Source organism: Phyllostomus discolor, chromosome 11 (assembly GCF_004126475.2).
Source record: "Phyllostomus discolor isolate MPI-MPIP mPhyDis1 chromosome 11, mPhyDis1.pri.v3, whole genome shotgun sequence".
Lineage (NCBI taxonomy): Eukaryota > Metazoa > Chordata > Mammalia > Chiroptera > Phyllostomidae > Phyllostomus > Phyllostomus discolor.
In genome coordinates this window covers 1,997,110-2,024,221 of record NC_040913.2, presented here as the reverse complement: position 1 = coordinate 2,024,221, position 27,112 = coordinate 1,997,110, and the positions used below count along the sequence as shown (strand labels likewise).

At 53.2% G+C, this 27,112-nt stretch overlaps 1 protein-coding gene across 6 annotated transcripts in view; it reads left to right on the top strand.

Moving 5' to 3' along the window:
• The window catches only part of NBEA (neurobeachin), a 449,525-nt gene that overhangs the window by 217,108 nt on the left and 205,305 nt on the right, over window positions 1-27,112 (top strand). For all 6 annotated transcript variants that reach the window (XM_036011183.1, XM_028526291.2, XM_036011184.1 and 3 more), the window contains 2 exons: window positions 9,178-9,286; window positions 12,124-12,290. In XM_036011183.1, coding sequence (XP_035867076.1) covers window positions 9,178-9,286; window positions 12,124-12,290 — 276 coding nt within the window. The remainder of the gene's footprint in view (window positions 1-9,177; window positions 9,287-12,123; window positions 12,291-27,112) is intronic.

The following is a 27,112-nucleotide window of genomic DNA, read 5'->3' as shown; positions in this document are numbered from 1 at the left end:
TCAGGGGGGAGGGCCAGGGCGCGGGGAGGGGGGGACCAGGCCCTTGCTGCCATGGCGTCTTCACACCCTCAGTTGGCTGGTCACTGTCCTCGGGGGTCAGTTTAAACGTCCCCCTTTTCCCCCCAGTGGTCTCACTGGGTTAGCGCACTTTGTCACTGGGCTCTGCTCTAACGCGGTGACGATGTCACCCCGGATGACCCCACATGTACCTCCCTCACCGCAGCGTGCTTCCCTGGAGAAATCGTGCTGAACATGGGTGCGCAGTCACGCACACCCACGGAAGGACTGCGGCGAGAAGGGCTGGGAGGATGTGTTGGGAGAGGATGTGTGGGGAGGAGTGGTCCGCAGGAGGGTGTCACCGTGGGGTTAAGGGGCTGCTGGCCAAGAGGCCACGTTCGCCTCCCAGGCTGCGGGGGGGGCGGTGCTCTGGCGGTGCTGGCGTGGACCCTGCCCGCCCCGCTGAGCTCGGAGTCCGGTGGGGACGAGGGACGTCCAGCGGGTGCTTGTGGGTGTGGTGTGTGTGCCAAGGGCAAGGCCGGGGGCTGGAGGGCCGGTAGAGGAGGGAAGTGACGTTGGGGAACGTGGCGGTTTGAGTGCTGGGGACAGAGCTGGGGCGTCTTGGGTTGGGGAGTGGGCGGTGGGCAGGGCCGTCGAACACGCACAGCTGTACGAAGTCCGGCCAAGGAGGGGACACTCACAGGGGTCCTGGAGGGGCGGGGGGGGCTTTTACTTGGGGGGAAGGTGTGTCGCACATTTTTTTAGAAGGAAGGGCTTGAGTGCTTTTAAGTGCGGACGGCGCGAAGCCAGGGCGGCGGGAGTGAAGAAGGAACTTCGTTGGAGGAGGAGAATCTCTGAGAGGGGTCGGCGGGGGCCCAGGGACTGGGCTTCTGGTGAAGAGTGTTGAGAGGGGATGCGGCATTTCGGTTCTGGTGGGACTCGGGGCTTATTTATTTAGTTTTTGTAACACCTTCCACTCTCCACGCAGGGCCGGGCAGGCCGTTTACGGAGAATGAGGGGCACTCGGGGTGGGCGGGTGCGGCGCTGGGGAAGGCAGGAGATGCCGACCGACCGCAGCCGTGTGGAAGAGCAGGGGCGAGCAGGGGCGGAGGCAGCCCCTGCGTCTGCCGTCTGTGGTGGGAAGGCTCTCCCCCGAGGCCCGCGAGCGGAAAAGACGGCACAGCTCGAAGACGCCCACCTCGCTCCCGTTAGTGAGCAGGCCGTCTTCACGGAGCCCCGGTCCCAGGTCCCCGCCCCCGCACCAGCCCAGTCCGGACAGCCGGGGCCTTCCCCGCGCACCCTTCCCACGCCGTGGTGTTAGTGCTCACGCGTTTGCGGCGGCGTCCTCTGGCTCTCTCCACAGCGCCTGTCACGGTGCACGGCACGGGGGTCCTGCTTGCACCCAGGTCCATCCCGGTTCTCCGCTGACAAAGCGGTGGGCTCTGGGCACACGGCAGGGCCTCCCTCGGGGTGTGCTTGGCACCTGCAGGCAGGGACAGCTCCGAAGGCTGGACATACGACTCGCCACGTTTGCTACGGCTGCTGCAGTACAGGCGCCCGCTAGTGGAAGGGCGTTTCTTGTTGTGGTGGCGGTGGTGGTGCGTGCGATAGGTGTTTAGGGTTTTGCTCGCTTCCCCGTTCGCTTGGTTCGTTTCCTTGCGATGCAGACCTTTCCCCTTCATCCACCTGCGCTGGGGGTCCCACATCAGAGCCCGCCGCGGCAAGTCGGTGGGGGTGTGGTGACGATGAAGACACCCCGGTCCGTCCACCTCGCGTCTGTCCCCGGGTCCTTGCTCCGGGCTCCGCAGGGCTGAGCTGCTCTGCACCCGTTGATGCCCCTGGCCTGGCCGTGAGCGTTTCTCTTCACGACTTCTCGTGGTTTAAAGTGAAACACATAAACACACTTTCTCCCGGTTGTCAGAGTGTCTTTAATTTGTCCTTGTGGGAATGAAGATAAAAATCTTTAAGTGGAAATTGTTATAAATGTTGATCCTACTTAACAGCTATACCCATGAATATAATTCATCAATCATAGCCGGAGAAAGCAATTGTGCAGTTGTCTACAATTAACAGGACAAAAACAGTTGATGAATGTGCAGCTGAATTAAAGTACTCCCTAGGACAGGGCGGAAATTATAAACTGGATCATTTAAAGGGTTCTAACAGAGGATCTTTACAATTAAAACAAAGCAAGGTTAATGGGATGTGAAATTGCCTATAATATCTTGGCAATAATAATTGGATTTTAAATTATTAAAATATGAGTTGAACTATAAAGCAAATAAGACTTTGTAAATTATGGAATTTGAGCAATCTTTTGAAATAAATTAATCATTTGCCTAAAATAAACCTTTATTATTTCTTTGAAAGCAGTAGGGTATAATTAATGTATACTCATAAAAAATCGTACTGCTGCTTAGAACTGAATTTAACCTAAAATTTACAAGATTCCAATTACTTATTGTGTTCTTTAAGATAGGAGAAAATATGGCTTGCATTTGTTAGATTTTGAAAAAGCCTCTTGCATCCAAGTATACTCATAATCCTGTAGTAATAAATGGTTCCAACTTGTATATCTTCTTTTACTTTAACAAATACTATTTAATAACAAAACCAATAAGCTTTGGTTATTTGAGTTTACTTGGGGTCTTTGATTTGGCAAAAAGCTGTATTTAAGAAAAGTTTTTATTCCCCGAAACCATAAGATAAGAAACTGTTTCTTAGCATTGCGATTTTAATTTAACTTTAATTTAACTTAAAATTCACATCCCTGGGAACACCTGGAAAATAGGAGTTCCCTCTTTCCATTTTTTTCATGTAGAAGCTGATCTATACCTTTTTCTTATTACTGTGGTACTCATTTTACACATGAAATAAATTATTGAATATATTGTTGTGTGAACAATAAGGTGAAAAAATCTTGTACTTTTACAAAATTAAATTGTATGGGTCATAAATAGCACTACTAATTCATATACTTGACTTCAGACACTGATGATAAGTAAAATGTTGGTAACCAAAAATGAGGTAAACAAGTGCTGTTTAGTAACGGCTCAGTTTCCAGCAGTAGGGATGTCTGTTTCAGAACTTGGTGGTCATAGAGTTCAGAGGAAGTACGCTCTTACACTTTGCATCGTGTTTAAAATACGTGTGCTAATACATGTGTTCAGATGGTTTTCCTCCGCTGGGAACAGCCTCAGATGTCCTCTTGTCCTAGGCACCGTTGTTTTAATACGGTGAGAGCTAAAGTAGGGTTTCACAAAGCAGCCACAGTTCTTTACATTAAAAGACAAAAAAGGGGAGTGACACCTTCTTTGGGGTCTATTCCTTTCTGTGTCGTATTCACCTGTTTTAATTTCTTAGGGACACAAATATGTTTTTGGTATTTAAGAGCTTACTTACTGCGAGCAGGTGCTTGTCGGGATCCAGGGCATCCGTGTCTGCATCAGAAAGCAGACCCAGGCTCAGCTTGGAGACGGGTGACCGGAGTGGCCGTGGCGTCCCTGGCCGGCCCGTTGTTCAGAGAGCAGGCGCAGGTACAGGCACAGGAACGGCTGTGGGAGGCGCTGCCCCTGTGAAGGAGTAGTGTGTGTGGCCAGGCCGAGGTCGATGCACTGAAGGGGGGAGGTGAAGAAATGGGATGACGAAGCCCGTCGGAGTAGCCCCGGCCCGGGCCGCTCGGCTCCTCGCTTGTGTTGTGCAGCCAGCATCTGCGGAGCCAGGCCCTCTCTCCGCTGCCTGCCGCAGCCCCCATCCCCGTCCGACGCGCGGCTGGAGAAGAAAAGGCCGTGGCTGCTTCTGGTTGCAGGGAGGAGCACGGTACCTGCCCAGGCATCCTGAGGGCTCTCACACCTGCCTCGTCACATTACAGATGGAAGATAAACCTGAGCAAAGAGTTATAAAATTTTCATTAAGGGGCTTAGTTTTCGTAGTGATACATATACATTTTACATGTGTTTCTCATCTCCAAGTAATTTATAACTGAGAAGTTAGGATTTACATGCCAAAAAAATAAATAGTCCCAAATGTCATAGACAGTGTATGTATAGTAAAGAGTTCAGAGGTGCAAGTAAATAATATAAAGATTGTAATGACCTCAAAAAAGGGAAGTGTTCTTGTGGACGGCGACGGCCAGGAGCGGCTCCTGCTAGGAAACGGGACTGAGCAAGCGGCGTGCGCACTGCGTGGGACGGGAAACGGTCCTCGCTGCGTTGGTGAAGTTAGGGTTTAGAAAATACCTTTACGTTCTTCATTATCTAGTGAAACAAATGCGGGAATTACCTTACTTGCAAAAACCACATTCTGTCTTTGAGCTTCATAGTATTTAAATAAAGAGTTAACCTTCTCCTGACTTTTAAGTAATGACCAGTATTTTACCTAATGCTGATTGGGTTTATAATATTAATTGCTGTATCCTAACAAGTATAGGACGTCTACATATTTTTAAAAAGCATTACTCAGCCCTGGCTGGCGTAGCTCAGTGGATTGGGCGCGGGCTGGGAACCAAAGTGTCCCAGGTTCGATTCCCAGCCAGGGTACATTCCTGGGTTGCAAGCCACGACCCCCAGCAACCTCACATTGATGTTTCTCTCCCTCTCTCTCTCTCTCTCTCTCTCTCTCTCTCTCTCTCTTTCTCTCTCTCTCTCTCCCCCCCTTCCCTCCCTAAAAATAAATAAATAAAATGTTAAAAAAAAGCATTACTCATATTTATGAGACAGACTTCAAAGCAATTCATTATACCAAAGACTCGATTTTTTTTTGTTTCTAGCAAAATATAAGAGAAACAATGGACTTAATTTACCTAGGAGCAGAGTTGATGTTAAAAATAATTTTTAAATATTTCTTCTGAACATTTAAGGAAGAAGTGATACCATTATACTCACAGTCTTCCAGAAACAGAATAGATAACACCTCCTGGCTCACTTGATGAGATCCCGCCATCCCTGCAGGAATACTGAAGACTTTACGGAAGCACAGCTACAGACGGGCGGGCAGAGGTGCGAGGAGTCGTAGGTCCTTTGGACGAGTCAGGTCCAGCGGCGCGGGAAAGGGCCGCCTGAGGAGCAGCAGGCGTTGCTTTTATATAAAAATACGCACCAGTGAAAAGCACCATATCACCACCAGAAAAGAAATGTATATTTTATATATGGGCATGTCGATAGATACAGGGAAAGTATTTAAAAATTCAGCACTTCTTCGTGATACAAACTCCCAGTGAACTGGAAGTAGAAGTCCCCCGTGTGACGAATGGCACCCACGGAGCCCCGCAGCGCCCCGTCTGAGTGGTGAAGGGTGAAACACTTCCCCTCCCCTCCCCGAGATCAGATATGAGGCAGGGTGCCCTCGCCTGGCGCTTGCGCTCAGTACTAAGTCTAGTGCTTGGTGCGTGTTCTGGTACTGAGCACTGTCTGGTGAGTGGACCGAGCAAGGGCACAGGATAGAAGATCGCCGTCAAAAACCCATTATGATGACACTTACATGTGAAGTACTGGAAACTTCAGTTAAAAGTAAAACAATTGTAATAGTATCAAAAACATGAAGTACTTAAGGATGTACTAAATACAATATATGGAGGACCTGTACAATAAAAGCTACAGAATATTTCTGTGAAGAATTTATCAGTGAGTGAATAAATGCAAAACTGCACTGGGTTGGTGGATCAGAACACCCAACACGGTGAAGTTTTAGTTTTCTCCAAACTTATCCGTGGACTCAAATCTACTCAAAACTTTAGCAGGCTTTTTTGTTTGTTTTTGATGGAAAATAACAAGCTGATTGTAAAATTTCTGTGCAAATACAAAGGACCTGTATTAAAACAAATTAGAAGAGAGCAGAGTTGGGGAATTGTTGTAAACAGGAACAGATTATTGATGGGAGGGAGGGGAGAAGGTCTTACCACTCAGCAATTAAAGGGCAAGCTGTTCAGTACACATTCGGCAGACGATTTGCACAACCCTGCACCCAGGAAGATGCACAAACGCCCCTCGGCACGTGCACAGGCGGCCCCGCCAGTGTTCGCCTGGGAAGCCCGCCCTGAAGCCTGATGGCACGTGCTCCGGCCGTACTGGACGTGTGAGTAGGTAGATCGGCAGCGCTGGGTGTCAGTGTGGACGGGGAGCTACCAGAGTACGTGCCCCTTACTGGTGCGGATGCCAATGGGCACATCCACTTGGAACACAGTGTTCCAGCGTCTTGGAAGACTCACATGCAGTTGACATTGGAACCAATGATTCCAAGGCTGGATATTTTCCCAAGGGAAGTAAGTATGTAGGTCCCTATCCAGACCCGTCTGTGAGTGTTCGTAACAGCTGCATTCATAAGAGACAAAGACTAGAGATAACCCATGTTCATCAGCACGTAAACCCATTGTGATACATCGTTATGTGGGCTACTGCTCAGAAGGCCTGAACTGATGCACACAGCATGCCTGGAACTTAAAAGTATTTGGCAATGGAGAAGTCAGACAGCAAGGGCATACTAGATGATTCCATTTAGATGACATGAAGTTGTAATAAACTTTCCAGGAGAAAACATAGGCAGTAAACTTCTTGAGATAGGTCTTGAAAATGACTTTTTTAATTTGACACTGAAAGGAAAACAAGCAAGTGGTACCACATCAGGCTAAGAAGATTGTGCACCTCCTGGGAAAGCATCCTCAAAGGGAAAGGCAGCCAGCTGACTGGGGAACGCATCTGCAAATCACACATCTGATCAGGGGCTAATATCCAAAATGTAGAGAGGACTCGTAGAACTCAAAAGCAAAAAGACAATGGCCATCAGGAAACTGCAGCTCAGACACGGGGCATTATTTGTCCAAGGTCTTGATGCTGGTGACAGGCAGGACTCGGGTGCAGACCAGTTCCGCCCTTTGGCCCCCCTTCACCCACAAGTGATGGAGGGCTAGTCCCCGGCCCCCCTGCTGCCCTTCTATCGATGTTTTCCTTGCATCACGTTGCAGGACTTCCTTATGCTTAAGCTTCAGGATCTCAGACTCTCGGGGCAAAGACAGGCAATTTAAATGGTAAGAAACTAAATAAAACTGGATACACCTGAGAAGATCGGCACTTGCCTCGCCCATAACTGTTCTGTTGGAAATAGAGTGTGTTGTTGTGTCTCCTGACTTCTTCCCACATCTGTGACAGCCCCGTTTAGAATGGGAATGACTGTGACTGAACAAATTGTCTCTTTTTCTCTTTCCTTTGAAAAATAAACTCACCTTTGAAGATGAAGACCACTTCATCCCCTTCCTATGTTGTATGCATAGTGTGAGGTGGAAAATGTTCCGTGACAGATATCCCTAAGTTACCAGATATTCTTATTTACCTCACTTTCTGGGTGCTAAATGTACCATAGAATTTTATAGTCAAGAAACTGCCTTCTCATTAAAAACCACAGTGTTCCTGGCCCGCCTTCCTGCATCCGTTCAGCCGTGTATCCACTAGCTGTGAAACAGGGACGAGCCCCCACTTTCGGACAGGGCTCGTCCGGTCACACCGGACACAGAAGTGAGTGGGTGTCGCCACTCACTCAGTGACCTCACAGCCTGGGAGAGGCTGGTTGGGCAGGAAAGAAGGAGAGGTGAGTTTGAGACAGGGTACTGAGTACTGTGAGGACAGTGTAGCAAACACTGTAAGTACGTGGAACAAGGGCCCAGAGGCGTGAGGGGCCGTGAGAAGGTCTCCTGGTGGCCGTGGGGGCGGCAGGGGCGGCGGGAAGGACGGGTGTCCCACACCGGGGCCCTGGGCCCCAGACCCGTCCGAGGAGCTGCAGGGCTTCCCTGGAGCTCAGGACAGGCGCCTGTGTGAGTCGTCCGGCTGTCTGGCCCAGTGCCCGTGTTCACCGGGCAGGCGTGTCTGTAAGTAACAGTGACGGCGACGTAAGAAGTGTGTGGGAGGACAGGAGGTTTGGGAGAGGCAAGGAAACGGGGAAGCTATTGCAATCCAAAGGAGAGATGAACGGGGCTTGAATTAAACCAGTGTTCATGGGACTGATACACCTACTAGAATACATCACGGAGGTAGAGGTGACTACACGTGATGGTCAGTTTAGTGTGGGGTTATCTCGAAGCCCCTTCTCAGCGGGTTGAAAGTGAGCAGAGACTGCTCTTAAAGCTGTGTTGCTTCCTCATGGATCTCTGGTTCCTCCTGCTGCGGAGCATTCGGGCACTGCCTGGGGCGACGTAGGTCTAATGCGTAGTTTAGGCCTTTTCCAGGGCCACCCTGCCCCCGCTGCACGGGCACCCCCAACGGTGGGAGTGCCCTGGGCCACACGCTCTGAGCAGCCGTGCTGTGGGGATCTCACACCTTGAGCCGGAAACTAAGCCAAGGCTCCAGCCTGGGAAGTTCGGGCTAAACCGACGTGGGGCCGAGATGGTTCTAGCGGGCTCTGCCCACCTTGGGTCCGTGGGGCTCCCTCAGGTTGAAACCGCGGGTCACCTAACGAAGAAGACTTTGTACAGGACACCGAAAGCCACTGTGGCCTGTCACCACACCACCCCGAGCGTGCCCGATCTCCCCTGAAAGCCCCCGAGCACGAGCGTCAGAACAGGAAGGACTGGAGCACGGCTCTCCGGGACTGCCGGGGCCAGAGGGGGAACCGAGGCTCTCCGGGACTGCCGGGGCCAGAGGGGGATGAGTGGCTCTCGGGGACCGCTGGGGCCAGAGGGGGACGCGCAGGAAGAAGCAGCACGCACAGAGCTGAGCGGGTGGGGAGGGCCGTGAGGGTGAGCCGTGAAGACAGGGTCCTCACGGGCGGGGACCACGGTGCGGGCAGGGACCACGGTGCGGTGATCACGGGGAGCGGGCGGGCGGGGACTGACTGGTGATGGGGAAGCACAGTTAAAAGGAAGAAGAGGGAAGGAGCCCTGGCCGGAGATCGGCCTGCTGCCCCTTTGGTCCGCCAGCGGGTGCTCAGCCCGCCTCTTCAGAACTCTCTGTTCTCCTGCGTCCGCTAACCTGGTAGGACCCACGAAGGGTGCTTCACTGGGCGCGCCGTCCACCAGAAGCGCCGCTCCCACGGTGCTGGGGCGGGTGCTGGTACTTCAGGCGCCACTGAGGTGCAGTTTGAACCGTACTCGTTTTGTCCTGTAGCGTTACCTGAAATCCCCGCCCGGTCGGTATTTGCGGTGCTGCAGACTGATTACTTAGCGAGGAGAGTGACTCCCGCGTGCTCTCTTCCCAGGTTACTCTGCCACGCCATGAAGGACCACATCGTGCGGGTGGCCAACGAGGCGGAGTTTATCCTGAACAGGCAGCGCGCTGAGGATGTGCACAAACACGCCGAGTTCGAGGTAAGGGGTGGGGGGGGGCAGAGCAGCCTCCTCCTGCTTTGCTTCCGTCGCCAGCGGCGGCCTTGCGGGAGGCAGGGAGCCCTGGAGCAGGCGGGTCTCCCGAGGGCGGTCCGGGCTCTCCGTGCAGGCCACCCCCAGGCGCTGGCTGGTGTCCCCCCGTTCGCAGCCCCGGCAGGTCCCCCGCCTGCGGCTGGCCGCTCGGGGGCTGCGTTCCTCTGACTTACCTGTAGTGGCAAGTAAAGTTCTATCGCGCAATCACTTTAGTAAGTTTTAAGCTAGCAAAGTTTATATACTATTAGATATGGGTACAGCAAGAGAGGTCATATGAAGAAACTCAGTTTTACCAAACATTCAGTAATTTATTATCTGTCTACATGTCCATTTTTAGAGCGACCACACAGCTTTTCACTTCATTTTATTTTTATAGTTGATACTTTATTGACAATGGAAGCATTGCTGTTGTGCGATATATATGTAGATCTGCATGTATATATGGAAATGTAATAGTTTAAAAATCCTCATAAGTACTTTGAATAAAGAAGAAATTAAGTGTCACTTCTATTTTGTGTGCCAGCAGTAAAGGATGTTGAAATACTATGTGTTCCATAGAAATCAGTTTTAACTTAAAACGTATTTATAACATGTCAATAATTATTCACCATTATTTGAATTGCTTCCATTCGACAAATACTCGGATTTCGCCACTTTAAATACAGCGCTTACTCAGCTTGTTGGAATAACAAAGCAGAAATGGCCTCAGAAATGTCTGGCTGACCAGTGCTGGGCTCACATCCCGCTGTTGCCAAAACCCCACCCACTCATCCTTGGACGGTGTGGGCGGCTGGGAGTCGGAGCCCCAGACCCCCCCCCCTCTGATGGGGTTTTTATCTCCGAGAGCCAGCCCTCCTAGTCAGGCGAGTTCATGTCCGGGGCCTGGTGACCTCCGACCTGACCGGCTGCAAGGCCCGCGGCCCAAGCGCTGCCCCATTTGTCTGTCGTGCGGGACCGCAGAGCCCGTGTCCCGAGAGAGGAGCCCACGATGTCACACTGCAGTGAAAGCCAGTGACAGCGACTTGTTTGCCAGAGTGCGGTTTTGTGTCACCTGGACGATTTATTTATCGGGATATGCTGGACTCTGCATGACCAGGTGGAGTTATCTGTTACTCAAAACATGTCTTTGGTGCAGAGCAGGTCAGAACTGTAAACGAAACAAGAACATTCCATCAGCTTTCGACTGGCGTTAGCAAGTAAGGTCTCGGGTGCTACCTGGACTCCGTGCAGGATCAGACGGGGCGGGGCGAGGAGGTTCGCAGCGGGTGATTGTTCTTGCGTTACTGCTCGTTCCTGGTGGTGGTATTTTCCCTACGGGCAGCTGCAAGCCCACTTTTGTCCCACCCGTGTTTCTCCTGAGAAAATCAAAATACCTTATGGGGATGTGAGCAAATCAGTATTTGTCATGTGGAAGCATTTAAAGTATAATTTTATGAAGCTAGATGTTATTTACTAGCTTTAACACATATTTAACCAAAATGATCTTAAGTACAGTACTTTCCAAGTTTTTTTTCATTATTGCTCCCAAAGGAATCTTTTTATTTTTTATCCTAAGTATTTCCCAGCGATCACCGTTAATATGCTGCATATTTGTTTCTGAGCTGTATGTGCATCTGTGCTCTATACGTAAAAAGAGTAAGTTTATTTTTCACATACACTCAACACCAGCACCCCCCCGGGGGATGAGATCACTCTGGGAGGACACATGGCCAAGAGTGATAAGAAGCTCTGACAGAGGACATGAAGACTCGGTGGTTTTTAGATTGTGCGTACATAAAATACTCATGTAAATCCGATTTCGAGACTCTTACCATTGTTACTTAATGAATGTACATTGTGTTTTGTTTTAACCCAAGTGTTTGAATTTGTTCTTTTTAGGTCAGAGTTACACAGTAAATGCAGTGATGTGGGGGTTGGGGGGAGCATGTATGTAGTTCATCAAACACGTAAATCATTTTGAAATTGGAAAAGATTTTAGAAAAGTCAGGACATTTTACTGGGACGTTCCGAGGAATTTCTCTGTCTCCCGCACAAGCCTGTAATTAAGAGAAAAGGTGTGTGTAATGTGAGGTGGGTACTCCGTGGTTAAGGTGTTTTAGTTAATCTCTGCAATTGTTAAGGAAGGAAAATGAAAGTTTAACTTTAGTCTCCTATGAGCTCATGAAGTATCAGCCTCGTTGCGGAGGCAGATGCCTGGACTAATCGGTGAGCCCCTCCCTGGACAAAGGGACGACGTGGAACACGCATTGGTCCTCCTCGAGTGACCGTGGGGTCGCTTCCCTGGAAGAAGTGAGCGTGGCCGCGGTCCTCTTGGACAGTGGGGGAGGGAGGGGCGTGGTCAGGCCCCTTCCCCGACCGGCCGTTTCCCTGGTGACGACTCCCTGCCGTGTCTGCGTTCTCTGGGTGTGGGCGGGGTTTCCTTCCTGGTCACACAGCTCTCGTCACACCCTCGGTGACGCTGAAACTGAGAGTCCCCCCCACACCAGAGTCACCATCACCACATCCCACAGACGCACAGAGATGGCCCCCTCTGTGCTGACACTGAGCAGCCTGATACACGGCGAGAGTGGTCACCCGTGCTACTGATGCCGACGGGCACGAACACAGGTAGCTCACGCTGTCCAGATCATTTCAGTGCGCATCTGTGTGAGCCCACACAAGGAACACGGTCTTACACGTGTGAGAAGGGGCTGGGTGAGCCCTTGGGAACAGAGTTCCCTAGCACCCTCTCCGAGCACGGCACACCTCACGCACGCGCCGGGCGTCTCCTCCTTGTGTCCCCGCAGTCGCAGTGCGCCCAGTACGCCGCCGACCGCAGGGAGGAGGAGAAGATGTGCGACCACCTCATCGGCGCGGCCAAGCACCGCGACCACGTGACGGCCAACCAGCTGAAGCAGAAGATCCTCAACATCCTCACCAACAAGCACGGGGCCTGGGGCGCCGTCTCCCACAGGTGGGTGCGCGAGTGCGGCCGCGGGCCGGGCGCTCGGGTGATCACAGCGGACTCGGCGGGCCGCGCTGTCACGTTCTTTAGAGAACACGGTTAAAAACAGCATTAAAAACTGCTGTATTTTTCCTGTGTCTTCAGTAATGTCTCTTCGGAATGGTTTAGAAGAAAATACGAACTTTCAAAAGTAGCTCCCGTGGAAGTTGTTTGTAATTTTGAATTATTTGTAACAAAATACCAAATTTGTTTGGGAAAGTATTTTAATCTTAAAGAGTCAAATCTTCCTACTTAGGAAATTAGTATCTTTCTTAATTATTATATACAAGTAACAATATAAGCATTTCCTGTGGAGAAGTAATACATTCTTTTTAAATTTTTCTTTATTTTCCTATTTAGTCTCTCTTAAGAAGTGTTTTATCTCAAATTAGAGCATTTATGATATTACAGTACAATTAAGACCAAAATTGGTTATTATTAAATTACAGTTTGTAGGCATAAAATTATAATTTTCATAAAAACGTTTTTCCCTCCGTGCAAGGAAGTTTTCTGGAGAACGGGCGGCAGGCGGCCCGTTTAGGTGGCCGCCGGCGCTCACCATGCGCCTCCGTGTTGTCCGGCCCCAGTGGGTGCCTTCCTTACGGCTCCGCCGGCCGGGCCCGCGGGCTGGCGAGCCGCAGCGAAGACGCTGGTCAGAAGGACCTGGGTGGAAGTTACGTCACTTGGGGAAGAGCTTTTGAGTATGACTAGTGCAGCATTTGACTACTGCCCTTTCATTCCTAAACTAAGATTAAAGAAAACTTTTTTATTTTTTAGTTTAAATGTAAAGTAAAATTTATAACCTAATGTCTTTAAAGTGGTCAAAACTCAGTGTTTGTTTCCTATAACAACAGCAGTACTGTGACATCTAATGTGTATCAAACATTGTGTGCCCGACGCCACTCTGAGATTTTTACGTGGATTTTCTTGTTTAACCTCCAAAGCGTCTCTGGGAAGGTTGTACTGAAATTTTCTCCGTAGCACCGTGAGGAAGCCGAAGGTTTCCCGGCTCAGGGAAACGCGCACAGCACCACGCGGACTGTGTGGACACGTGGGGGCTGAGGGCCCGCCGGGCCCCCCAGAGAGACTCGGCCGGAGCCCACAGAGCGGGGGTGGCATGGAGAGGCAGACAGGGACGAAGGCACGGACGCGGATTGTGTCGAAGAGCGGTCCTGACTCGGGGGCCGGCCCGGCTGCGGGCTACGGGCTGCGGGCGGGCTGCCCCCCCCCCCCTCCCGCAGGAGTTCCGTTGCGCCCAGAGACAGCAGTCCCTCGTTGCCGAAGGCCCGCACCCCGCCGGAGGAGGCCCACCTGCTCCTGCGGGTACTGAGAAAGCACCCTTTACCTCCAGTCAGCTGAGTGTAGGTGTTTGTCACCCCCACAGAGCAACACCTGGGTGGGTCTGGCCAGACCACCGGGCGCCACAGCCTCGCCGGGTGCCCCGGAACTCTGAGCCGGGTAGGGAGGAGCGCGCACGGCCGCCCCGCCCGAACTGACCCACCGGGCAGAGCGGCGGCGGTGTGCGGAGCAGGAACGCTCCGCCCCGTGCCGGTGTGGCCTCTCGCCCTCTGTCTCCTGAGTGGGTCCGTCTGCTTACTCGCCCGTGGTCCGGACGCGAACGCCGCATCGCCAGTGACTCAGCTCCAGTGGGGGGGGGGGGGGGTCGCCTGAAACGTAGAGCGCTGCACGCGGTGCGGGCCGCAGTGGTTCACGACGTCACTGGAGCACAGCTGCACGCGGGCGACCGTCACCGCGTGCCGTGCCGCGGCAGCCTGTCCGAGCACCCGCTCCCGCGCTTGCCCGCCGAGCCGTCTCATGGGGGGACGGGGACGGGCAGCGGACCCCGCAGCGGACTGCACGTCCTCTGCCCTTCCCTGCAGGTCTGGGTCCCAGTGCGACCGAATACACACTCGCCGTCTCCTTCCCGCCGTCCTTCCCTGACTGGGCTGCACAACTTCGCGTCTTTAAGGGGCGGCTGTGCTCTCTGCACTGTTCTCTGGTTTGTGGGGAATTAGTGAGACGCAGTCATTGGACCACCTCTCTCTTTCGTCTCTCTTGGCAATTTTATCTAGTGTCTTGGCTTAGAAATCCTGCCCGTATGCTGACAGCTCCCAAATTCGTCATCTGTAGTCCAGATCACCCCCTCTTCTCCAGACCTGCACACCCAGCCCCGGCCGGCGTCGCTCCCCACGGTGTCCACTGGTCTGGTCGTCTCACACTCACGACGACACATTGGGCTCCGGAGGTTCCCGCCCATTCGGGTCGCTCTTGTGGGTTTCCCCATCCCACCCAGCGGGCTCCAGCCTTGCAGACGCCGGCTGCCCGTCTTGCTCCGAACTACCCTTCAGAGTCCAGCGAACCCGTCGGCAGACCCTGCTGGCTCCGCTGTGATGTACGTCCAGCCCTCCGCACTTCTCACTGTCACCCCTGGTATCGCCAGAGCCAGGGTGGTGCCCTCGTGGTTCCCACCCAGCAGCGGAGGTCGGGGGATCCTGCTTCTGCTCTGCCCTCCACCCCTTCTGCAGCGCAGCCGCGGGCGAGGCTCAGACACACCGGCATAGCTGCCCTGCGGCAGGAGTCCCCCAGGTCCCACCTGGTTGGTCAGATGGATGAGCAAACACTAAGCGTAGCTAAACACTCAGTGCCTCAGTTGCACCAGCCACACGCAAGTCCTCAGGAGGCGTGGTGGCCGGTGCAGCCCAGTTCCACAGCCCGGATCGTCCCCACCAGGGCCCGAAGGCACACGGGCCCCGCCGCCCTGCAGCTCCCAGAGGTCCGGGAGGGCGGGGAGAGAAGCAGCCCTGGCCAGGGCAGAGCGCACTGGTTTTGCTGGAAAGGCCGAGAACTCCACTCTGGCCAGGCAGCCTCCCGCGGAGAGGCCTGCCTGAGCGTTGCAACAGAGGAAACAGCCCCGAAAGAAGGGGCCTGGGCCCGCTCACCGAACAGGCCCTCGTCTGCGGGGGGCTGGGCAGCGCGGGTCCCCTTGCCTCTCTCCCCCACCGCCCTTCCCGGTTTGTCCGGTTCCACCCCGGGCGCCAGAGCTGCGGTGTGCCTGGGCCGCGTCCTCCAGCAGCCCTCCCGCCGCCCGCTCCGGCTCAGGCTGTTTCCCCAGAAGAGCCTCCTGTGGCCCTTGGTCTGAAACCGCTTCTTCCCCAAATACTTTCCATTGCGTTTCTCTGCTCTGTTTTCCCTTTCCGAGGTGTGTTTCTGTCACACGCATCCATTTACATATTTGTTTCCGCTGAAATGCAACTCCGTAGCAGAGAGGGTAGCAGAGAGGACTGACGTTGTGATGCCAGCATTACAGACAGCTTCGTCTCTGGCCCACAGGGGTAACCCTAGTTCCCAGAGTAACATCTCTCTCGGTGACGTATGTCGTATCGACTTGGGCAAGTGTTTGATGGCGGATGTCCACCATCGTACTATCATGCAAAGCACTTTCACTGCCCTGAAACCCTCTGACTCCGTCCACCCCCAACCTTGCAACCCCTGGCCACCACGGATCTTCTCATTGTTTCCACAGGTTTGCCTTTCCAAAGAGTCGTATAATAATAGAAGCACACAGTATGTGGCCTTCCCCGATTGGCTTCTTTAATCTGGAAAGAATTAAGGTTCCTCATGTCTTGTCGTGGCTCCATAGCCCATTCCCGTTCGTGCTGACGGGTCTTCCGTTGTCGGGGCGGACCGCTCACCCAGTCAGGGACGCCTTGGTTGCCTCTGAGTTTTGACAGTTGTGAATAAAGCTGCTATGCACACCCACGTGCAGGTTTTTGTGTGGGTGTGAGCCTTTGTGTGGACTTGGAGGAAGGAGTGTGACCGCTGGGTTTTGTGGTGGCGGCACGTTCAGTTTTCCGGGAAGCCGCTGACCTGCCGTCCGAAGCGGCCGCGCCGTCTTGCATCCCACCAGCAGCGAGGCGGGAGACTTCCTGCTGTCCAGACGTCCTGCCGGCGCGCGGGGCTGGAGGAGCCCCGGGCTGCAGCCGCTCGGCAGACGCGCAGAAGTGCCTCGCTCTGATCCGCACGTCCCCGCGGGCGTGCAGCGCAGAGCACCTTTCCTGGGCTCGCGCTCTCTGTCCGCGTGTCGTCTTCGGTGAGGTGGCTGTGAACGTCTGCGGCCTGTTCTTTAGCCAGGTCGTTCGTTTTCTTGTCACTGGGTTTAAGAGTCCCTGTGCACCTGGAATGCCAGTCCCTGATCCGGCGTGTGTGGCGCTGATGTTCCCACCTAGTCGGCGACCCGCCCCTTCGCTCTGCGGCCGCTGGGGCGGACGTGAGGTCCGGCCCCTCCAGCGTCCCCCTCGCAGAGAGGGGCGGCGGCGTTCTCCCGAGAGGCAGCGCCCGGCCCGAGCCGGGGCTTCCTGTGCTTCTGCAGGTTGGAGGCGTCAGCCCCCCGACTTCTGCTGAATCTAAGGGGTTTTGCCCCTGTAATGTTCTCCTTGCAAATCACGTGCTTAACTTTAACTTAATGTCCACATTCATTTTTTGACTCAGCGGTGCTGGATCTAGCATATTTTAACATTTGTATCAGTGTTATTGATCTTTAGTTCACCCCTGAGAAAGAACTAGAACTTGAAAGCACCTTTAAATTGCATATTTAACATTTAATGCTGCTAAATAATAGCATTACAAACAGCTTTTCTTCATCTATTTTATTTTTGGGGGTCCTATTTTCTATTCCTTAAACTACACAAGCCAAATTTGGAAGTGAGGAGAGGACCTGGGAAGACATGCATCCAGAGAAGACGTGTGAGCGGCCAGCAGACACGCGAAGGAGGGCTCAGTGTCGCTGGTCACCAGGGAAATGCGAAAAGCCGCTGGGAGGCACCGCCTCGCCCCTGTCCCGGTGGCCGTCATCCGGAAGACGGGAGGCGATGAGCGCCGGCGAGGACGGGGAGGAAGGGAGCCCTCGTGCACCGCCGCGGGGGTGGGAACGCAGGCTGGGGCGGCCGCTGCGCAGAGCAGAGTGGGGGGGCCTCAGAAAAGTAAAGACGGACCTGCCTTTCGACCCAGCACTCCCACTGCGGGGAACCTGTCTGGAGGAAACAAAAACACCCCACCCCCAAAGAGATGCCCGCACCCCACATTCACAGCTGCGTTGTTTACAACAGCCAGGCCACGGGGACGACCCAAGTGTCCACCCACAGATGAGGGATAGAGGAGTTGTAAACATGCATGCACACGCGTGTCTATGTATGTGTGCACACACAGCGGAGCATCACCCACACTTTAAAAAGCGGAGATCCCACCGTTAGAACAGCACGGGTGGGTGACATCACGCTGAATGACCTGAGTCAGACAGAACAAGGCCGATGCCGTGGGGTCTGATTTCCCCTGGAGCCACAGGCGGGGGACAGAGAGAGAGAGAGAGAGAGAGAGAGAGCGCACTCGGAGACGGGAGAGGGCGGGTCTGTGCTCGTCAGAGGCCGGGCCGGGGCTGGGCGGAGCTGGGTGGAGGCGATCGAGGTGGCACCGAGGTCCCCTTGCAGGACACTGGGCCTGGGCGTGAGGCGCGTGGCCTGGACCGTGGTCCGCACTGCTGCACGCTGTGCCTGAAGGTCGGGAGTGCGGCCCCGGGAGTTCTCACCACAGGAAGGAGAACACCTTCCCTTTCTCCACCAGGTTTTTGGATCTGTACGAGGTGAGGGCTGTTAAACAGGGATCATTTCACCAAATGTGTAAGTCAGGCCGTCATGCTGGAGTCCCTAAAGTCACACGGTGTTGCGTCAGCTCGGTCTCAGTGAGACTGCACAGAAGACAGAGCAACCCACGTGGGCCGTGACAGCCCCAGGGAAAGAAGAGATTGTAGTAGGCCCTTAAATTAAAAAGATGCTCGCACATAAATGTGTGTACATGTTTACTGTTTTAAAGTTAAATAAACTGTAGTCCAGGATATCTGTTATTTTTATGCCAACACAGGTGTTTTGGTTATATAATTTAGAAGACATAAATTGGATTTTCCTTCAACTAATGTCTGTAAGCGAATCAATTTTCACGACATGTGTTTTTAAAAATCAAATAGTTTTTTAATCCTAAAGTAAATGCACTAAAAACTGGTGATTTAAAAGCAGTTAAAAATGTCCAGACTTAAATCCGGAGCGCGCTCTGCGCCCAGTGGGCGCGGCGGCAGTCACCGTGCGGGACTCAGCACTGTCGACCGGGGCCTCCCAGCACTGCGAGGAAATTACGTTCCCTCGCACGACAGCCGTTTTTGTCTTACGGCTGTGAAGGTCGTAGGAAGTGACACTCCAGGATGCACAGATTCGGGCCTGGCAAGCAAACACACCAGGTCCAGGTGAGAGGATGACATACTGGGTTCCAGGCTGCAGCCTCCGCTTCCAGAACCAGAGCTGTCTTCACCACTGATTCAAGGATTTAAAGTTAAAATAATAACTTCTAGTAACTTAAAATAAGCCTTATAAGCACAAAATAATAACTTGAACATAAAATAAATAGTAATATATCGAATAAGCAGTAAGCAGGGAGTGCCGTGAAGTGAAAATTATATGCTTCCGAAATAAACCTTGGGCTTGGGGTGTTCTGAAACACCGTATTAACTTTCACTTCCTGGCTCCACCTCTGTGCGCGTGTGTTGTTTTTTTCTTAACATTTACACTGCCTTCTCCAGCGGGTAGGAAGTGTAAGCACTGCACTTGGGCTTTATGTAACTCTACGTTCATTTCCTCTGAAGTTCCTCCGTGGGGCCGCTGGAGAGTTCAGTCTTGCCCGAGGGCGTGTTTATTGATTGTGGAGAGGGAGGAGAGGAGAGACACATCGCACCTGGAACCGAGGGCTGTGCCCCGACAGAATCAAACCTGCCCCGTCCGCCCGAGCCGTCCGGGCAGGGCTCAGACACGCTCTTGGCTTCCTTCCTTCTCCGGACCCTCCCTGTCCACACACACACACACACACACACACACAGGGCTTGTTCCTCCCCAGGTCCCGTCAGCAGCGCATCGAGGGTTGTGCTCTCTTCTCCCGAGCCCCGAAAATAGGCAGTCAGCTTATGGATTCTTCCAGAGCCGCGTTTGCTGGTCAGGCTCAGCAGTGCAGAAGGGCAAGAACATGAAGAGACAAGGAAGAAACTGGTTGAAGTGACGGCGTGTCCTTAATCTGCAGTAGTCAAGGAAGGAGGTGAAGACAGAAGGAGAGTCGCAGGCAGAGAACGGTGCCGTCGGGAAGACGGTGCTGGCGAACTGAAGGTTGGGAGCCGTGCGATGCCCGAGTTGAAGGTTCGAGAAACGCAGCCGTGGAAGAGTAAGTCACCTGCAGACCCGCTGTGCGGCCACGAGGGTGATGCAGGGGAGCCCGGGTGAAGATCGTGGGGACCAGGAGGTAAGAAAACGGAAGAGTGGCGTCTCCTGGGGGCACTTACGTTGAATCAGCCACGGTGATCCCAGTGTTTGGGGTGGGAAGGGAGACTGTCGGGCCTTCTCACGTCTTCAGTAAGGGAAAGGAACAGCCCGGGGCCGGTAGAGGGCGCCGAGCGGGGAGGGGAATAAGGAGGGATTGCCGGGGGCACCAAGAGCCTTACGGACGCCTCCAAGCTTGTGCCCCCTGAAACGTGCACACGGGGCAGGCCCCGTGAACGGGAGCGGCACCACGCAGGGCGGCCGCACTTTCCGGGTCTGCGGCACGTCCCCCGGCAGAGCTCCGCCGCGGGCCCCTGGGCGGGAGCGGGGTTTGACGCTGCAGCACGCGGGGGAGCCGTCTGGGCCCGGTCGGGCACGCCTGCTGTCCGGACGGGGAGGCGGGCGTGCTGCGCCCTCTGCGACCCCGCCAGTTGTCATCGTCGTTTGTCCTAAAGTGTGTAGGTGTGTTTTATCGGTTAGGATGGTTATTTTTAGAAAGTCTCTCAGAAGTAAGACGCTCTGTAAAATGCTTAAAACATACAGTTAGAATTATATAAAACACACAGATGATAATGAGGAAAATCCGTAATGAAGAATGCCTCGCAAATATTGGAAGTCATTAGTCTTAAAGTAAAAATCAGTGGTTTGGAGTACCACGTGAATGAAACTTCTCCTTGGCTTCAAAATGGCACAAAGCTGATGACCTCTGGCCATTTGCGAGGAGCGCCTGGGGTGAAGCGAGGTCATCGCAGCCCCTCAGTCCTGCGTCCCGCCACAGAGGACAGCACGCCCAGACGGGCCCAGGGGACTGTTCTCCCAGCAGTGCCTCCGTTACCTGGGCAGACGCCGTCGTGCTGCGGCCGGGAGACGGTGCATCGTTAGGGTGCAGAGAAAGATCTCTGGGCTCCCTGGGTGCGGTGGCTTTCGTAAGCTTGCTTTTCGGACTAATGGTCTTCACAGAAATATCATGGGAGTCCCTAAAATAATGTGTCCTACTCATCGACCTTTTGGAAACTATAAAAACACATGTTAAAGCATTTAGGAAATTGAATTCAGTCTTTTTCACTATAAATATCCTCTCTTATTAGTACACGCACATATCTGTTTTTATAACTGAAACGTATAAATTAGCTTACAGGGGACCCCCTCGCCACTCTGTGCACACTGACATTCTGTGCTGGACACCGGAGGGCTCTGATACTCGGGCTGCCCGTCTTGGTGGGAGGCGCCGTTGCCCTGGCAGGCTCTGTGTGGGAGTCATCTGTCACAGACACGTCGTAGGGAGAGGGGACTGCTCATGTTTATGGCATTTTAAGTAACTGAGTTAAACCCCTTGGAATACAGAGAAATGGCTTCTTTACTTGCGTCACTGTTCACTTAATCTTGCGTCCCCGACATGATTGCATTCCCATCAATCTCCCCCTGGGGGGCTCGGGAAGCAGATGGATGTCCAAAGGTAGGAATGGCTCCAGCCTCCAGCTCAGCCATGGGGTGGCGTAGGCAGGGCCCCGGCCATGACACCGCGGGAGCACCACACCACACCCCTCCTGACGGGTGGCCCTGGGAAACAATTGTGGGATCTGTGTTCTGTGTTCAGACACTATCTACAGAGTGCAACAGCCATGTGTTTAAAAGGAAATAGGTATAATTAGTATGCATACTGTTGGCATTTGAAAAAATAGTTAAAATTTTATATACTTAAGATTATTAACATAGAATTGTTTTTCAAGGATATATTAACATAGCCTTATTTTATACTGTGTTTTCTTTGTATTACTTTTCTGTTGATAATTGTTTATGTGTACCCTTCTTAATAATGCAATTATATAATTTCTCAAACATGAAAATTTTACTTTCAGTAGTTTTTTATATCCCACGCTTTTTGTAGGTAACTGGTGAGACATTCAGAAAAAATATTAAAGTCACTGAGGCATTCAAGAAAAAAATGAGCAGGCAGAGCAGTAGGTTAAAGCAGCGAAAGAAAATAAAAGGGTTTGACAACACTGAACTCGCACTGTACTGTTGCAGTCCAGAGAGCACGTCTGCAGACTGGAAGGAGACCCAGGTTCACTGAGCGCCCTTGGGGTCTCGGTGCTGCCAGTGCTCTCGCTGCGTAGCGCGCGGACCTGTAACATCGCTTCGCGGCCAGTGCGCTCGTCTCCCCCAGTTTCCGCGTGTGGACAGACAACTTCCCGTCAGTTCAGCTGGCTGTTCTGAAACAGCTAATCCTCTTTTCCAGTCGGATTTTTATTTTGGCTGCATTAATCCAGTTCACGTGATGATGATAAATTCTAAACACCTGAAGTGTTTTTGTAGCAGGTAAAATCTGAAAAAATTCTAGAATTTGTATTTTTATGCAAAGGCCGTTACAGAGACAGTGCAGCCCCTCTGCGGAGACGCGTGTGAGCACGTCCAGTCACGTCCCGGGCGGCACACACGCCTGCCCGAGGACAAGGCCGCCGGCCGCTGCTCGGGGCCCGGCCCCCGGGAGGGAGGCGAGCGGCACCTTTGCAGACCGAACAGTCGGCCCTCCCACCGAGTGAAGGAGAACCCCTCTGTGGAGAGGCTGCGTGTCACTACGTGGACGGTCAGCCCCTCTGCCTTAGCCGCAGCCCCCGAGCCCTAAGGACATGTCTCCCTGTGTTTTCACAGCCTCTCAAGCAGAGGGCAGCCCTAAACGCTTGATTCGCACAGTTCATCTAAGAAGCCGCAGATTGTCACGTGTCCTTGCGGACTGCGCTAAGACAGACACTGTGCTCTTCTGAGCCGGGGTCTCGTCTTCGTCACCGAGCAGCAAGCGGTCACGGAGTCGCGGTCAGACGGCCCACCTGCGGAGAAGATGCCGCTCCCGGCCGGGGACTCGGGCTGGCTGTCGCTCAGAGGGCGTGTGTGCCTTTCGAGACTGAGCGTCATCGTAAACACTACGGCTGGGTGGCTTCCGGGTGCGGAAAGACTTCGGAGGCTGGGCAATAACAAATATGAACTATCGCATGGGCGTTTTTAAAGCTGATAAGCTAGATTTGTTTTAAACTGAGCAAGCTGAGAGTTTTTCTGGGTGCTTCCAGTTACATTACGAAGGAGTAACTTCACAAACATACGGAAAAGACAACTGGCAAGGCACCTTGTTAGCGTCTCCAGGAGCGGTCATTAAGTATGTGATAATCAAGTGCACGAGCAAAGTCCCCCCCGGCAGTGAGCTGGGCGCCATCGGGACCGGGTGTACGACTGTGGGTTCTCGCCGCTCCTCTCAGCACACTGAGCAGCCCAGGGCACGGGGCTGGCGGGGACCTGGCGCTCGCCCCCGCGGGGGCAGCGCATCTGCTGGCGTCGGTTTGATTGAAGTAACAGGGATGAATCCATTGTTCTCTGTGTAATTCTTTGTCACATACGGGTCCTTTTCATTCGTGTGTGTGTGTGTGTGTGTGCGCGCGCATGTGTGCATATGTATGTGTGAACGGAGGCTTTCTCCTCTGGTGAACCCCAACCACAGTGCTCATTGACCAGCCCCGGACACTGGACGGGAACCTCCGTCTCCGGCCCGCCCAGAGGTGGTCCGGAACCTCACAGCTGTCTCTCGGCCTCGCGTGTGCCCCTGAGCCAGCCTGGCGGCTGCTCTCTGCACCTCTGCGGTGCGTCACACACGGCCTAGCGGCAGGGGACATCTCCCACAGGCCACCCAGTGTCTCTTCAGTGTCTGTCCCTCCTGTCCTACGGGAAACCATGCCATCGAAATGGCTTCACTTGGAACTTTCAGCTTCATCCCTCCTCCTGCCGCCCCGGATCACTCACTTCAGTTCTCGCTATTCATCGAGAATCCCTTCACCATCGTTGACACCACGGTAGTTTATTTCATCCTGTGAAACGGCCTGCACTCCAGGTGTTTTAGAGGAGCTCTCTGACTAATTTTAACACAAGACATTTGCGTTGTCAATACACAGGACATGCCCATGAGGAAGGCTGGGAGGATTAAACAGGCAGTGCGTCCCAACGCTAGTTGTTACTGTCTCTGGTGATGGACCCTGCCACTCCTTGCTGCATGTTTCTAAGGAGAGGAGGCTTCTCGAGTGTGTGAAACTCCAGCGAGCTCCAGATAACACCGCAGACGTGGGGTGTGAGCTCCAGTCAGTGGTTTGGCTGCAGACGCTGGGCTGGGCAGGTCGGGTGAGGGGGTCCACCCGGCCCCCGGCTTCTGTGTGGGGGCAGCACACCCAGGTGGCCTGAGGCGCCCTCAGCTGCCCTCTGGGACCCCTGCCTTGCCACGTGCCAGGGTGGCGGAGCACCAGAGCACCTCGCTGGCCGCCCCGGGGGAAGACCAGCACGAGGAAAACGACCACCTCTCACTGGCCTTGTTCAACTCTCACCGGTCACATTGGAATTTCCAGCTGTCCCCCAGGCATTTCGACTTAGGGTTCATGACACTGGTTTGAAGTATTGCCACTTTTGGTTTAGTGTCTTCCTTCTCTCCTCTAGAACACTTCCTAGTCAGTTTTATGCCCCTGCCGTATCGTACATTTATTTTTCCACTTACTGCCCAAACTGTGTTCCCCAGGAGGTGAAGTTCTTGGTACATGAAACCTAGCACATACGTGGTGGTCTGCAAACACAAGTGAGTGAACTACCCAAATTGTTACTGTTTGGGTGGACTTACCAACCTTCCAGGAGTTGTTACGGTTGGATGATGTTGAATAAGGACACATTTTGCTTCTGTCTCTACCTCTGCTTTCTACTTTGCCTTGAAATGTGGAAAGAGTAAATAATATTCACGATATTTTGAATAATTTTAACTGCAGTATTTTATGTATTTGGTAGGATTCTGATTTTCAGTGTATCATCTGGTAAACTCTGAACAGAAAAGAACTTCAGTGTGCGTGCCTCTTTTTGCCCGTCCTGCTTCCCGAGCTGGGACGACGGGGCCTCCGTCCAGCGCAGCGTGGAAGTGTGGAAGCGTGGCTGCGGGCACCCCCCCACCCCGAGTCCTGGTGGCTGGGGGCAGTGACTGTCCGGCCATAATTATCGTAATTGCCATTGGTTCGTTTGTCTGTCTGGTTTTTTTGTTTTGGGAGGGGGGGGATAGATACTCTTTATCAAGAGAAAGGAAGTCCCCTTCCCTTCCCATCCTATTCCATCAAAATGTTTTTTTTCTGAATAGGTAAACAGTTTTGTCATATGTTTTTTCTCCATTTATCATATGGTCATATGAATTTTCCCCTTTGCATTAATGTGGCAATTCCACCCATTGGCATTATAATACTAAACTACCAGAGAGTGAGTGTTAAGCTAGGTGGTGATTTTTCTAACTGAAAGCCTCCGTGAGTGCGCAGCCTCCGGCAGTGTGCTCGGCTCACGGAGCGCCAGGTTGGCTGGCCGACCAGCGGTTCGGCCCGTGTGGGGTTCAGGGGAGTCCACCCTCTCCCGCCCGCTCAGGTGGGTGCACCGAGACCCCCCGGCTGTGACACGCAGAGGAGAGAGCGGGGCTCGCACTGCAGGACACAGAGACACGGGTCGGGGTCAGCCTCTGCCCCGAGAGCCGTCCTGTGTGAGATCGTGGCAATTCTCAGGCAATTGTGATATTTGTATGAAGCAGTACTTAGTGACATGTTGGGTGGCACATTGACTAGAGCACGTGCTTTATGAAGAGATGACTGTTCAGGCGTCCCAGTCCCGAGGAAGTGCAGAGTAGAAACAGCCAGGCTTGCTTCATTGCATTAAATTCTCTAGAATAAGGAATGGGAAGGATAGTGGTTGAAGATAAGACTCCAAATAGGGTTCAGATTCAATCAGGGGAGATCTTGAATACCTAGCTGAAGAGGAAACCTGGTTTCGTAGCAACTCAATTTCGCAGATAAGGAAAGAAGTCCCGAGAGGTCATGACCTGCTGTGGCGATGCTCAGTCAGCACCAGGAGTTCATAGGGAGAGTGGACGGTCTTCCTGGTCCCTAATGAGATTTCCCGCCCTGCAGACTAGCTTATCTGACCATTGTAATTGTGTTACTTCCTACTTACGAAAATAATTTGTTTCTTGTCCTTTTAAAACTGTATTCCATGTCTAATGACATTTAATACTTGGGGGTAAAACTGAATCAACCAGGGGTAGCGGGGGGGGGGGGGGGGGCACAGTGTCCCTGTGCCGTGACAGGTGTAATGGGCACCTAGGCTGTGGGACTCCGAGTGCTAAAGCGAGCCCCCGGTGCTGGCCGGGGTCCTGCTCACCACGCAGGGCTGAGACTGGGAGGGCATGACAGGAAGGCCTCGCCGTGGCGGTGACCAGGCGAGAGTCCCCGGGAGCCTCCTCACAGCCACTTCTCCAGGCTGCCAGCGCAGCGCCTGGACCAGGAGGCCACTGGCGCGGGGCTCGCTGGGAACGACGCACTTGGCCTTCCCTGTTCCCCCTGTGGGCTGTCCTTGTCACCTTTGTATGGAGAGCGGAGATCTTCATTCCCTTCTGTCGAACGGCCATTTAAGCACCACGAGGGTTGGCTTTCCCTTTGTAGGCAGAAGTACAGGAAGTGGCAGGGAAATCAATTATTAAGTGAATTAGGAATTAATAATTGTATTATTTCTATGTAGCATAATGCCTCTTAAGTAGTGAGTGACATATTTTAGAAAACACTAATATACATAAAATGGTCAATAATAATTCTTTAATGAGTATTTAAAGAATTCTCTGATGATTCCTTAACACCTGAACCGTCACTATCATTCGTGACCCAGGCCTGGAAGTGAGTAAGGCTTTGCTTCTTTCCCGTTCACCCTCCTTCTGTCTCACGTGTGCAACGGGCTTACACGTCCAAGTGTTGCAGCTACTTACCACAGTGTGCACTGCACTAATGTGGGAACGCGTGCGTGTTGTGACGTGACGGGAAAGGCTGAGTGCAACCGGAAGTGGGGGTGCTTAGCCTGGGCAGCAGAGGACGCTTGCATTCCGTCGAGCCGCCGGTTCCGACGTTTACGGGAACCACAGGAGTCACACGGGGTCGAGTCGGGGACGAGGGTCGTTGACGAACGGGGCACTTCCCTGGGGCGCTTCCTTGGGCCGCCCGCCTTTGCGGCAGCGGTGGACCCTCGAGCTGGTTCCGCGTGTGCCGGCTCTGCCCTCTACTGGGAACGCAATCACAGCTGCAGCGCGTGCGCGTCCCTGCGGCGGCCACGCGTGCCGGTGCCGGACAGATGCGGGGAACTGCGGACCCTGCGAGAATCCGGGGAAGAGCCATGTAGACCTGGTCTTCAGAGGAGATAAGTGAAGCGTTTGTCAAAACCGCCGTCCAGGAAGGCTCCCTGCAGAGACGGGAGGACTCCAGGGGCCGTGCGGTGGTAGCTGCTGGGATTCTTAAGAGCATCGGAGTTGTGAACAGGGCAAGTGTATTGTCCAAAGCCAAAGAGAAAGTGATGTCAGCCGGGGGTACGTCACGCCTGGTCCTGGCGTGAAGTGTAAGCAGCGTTCGTTTG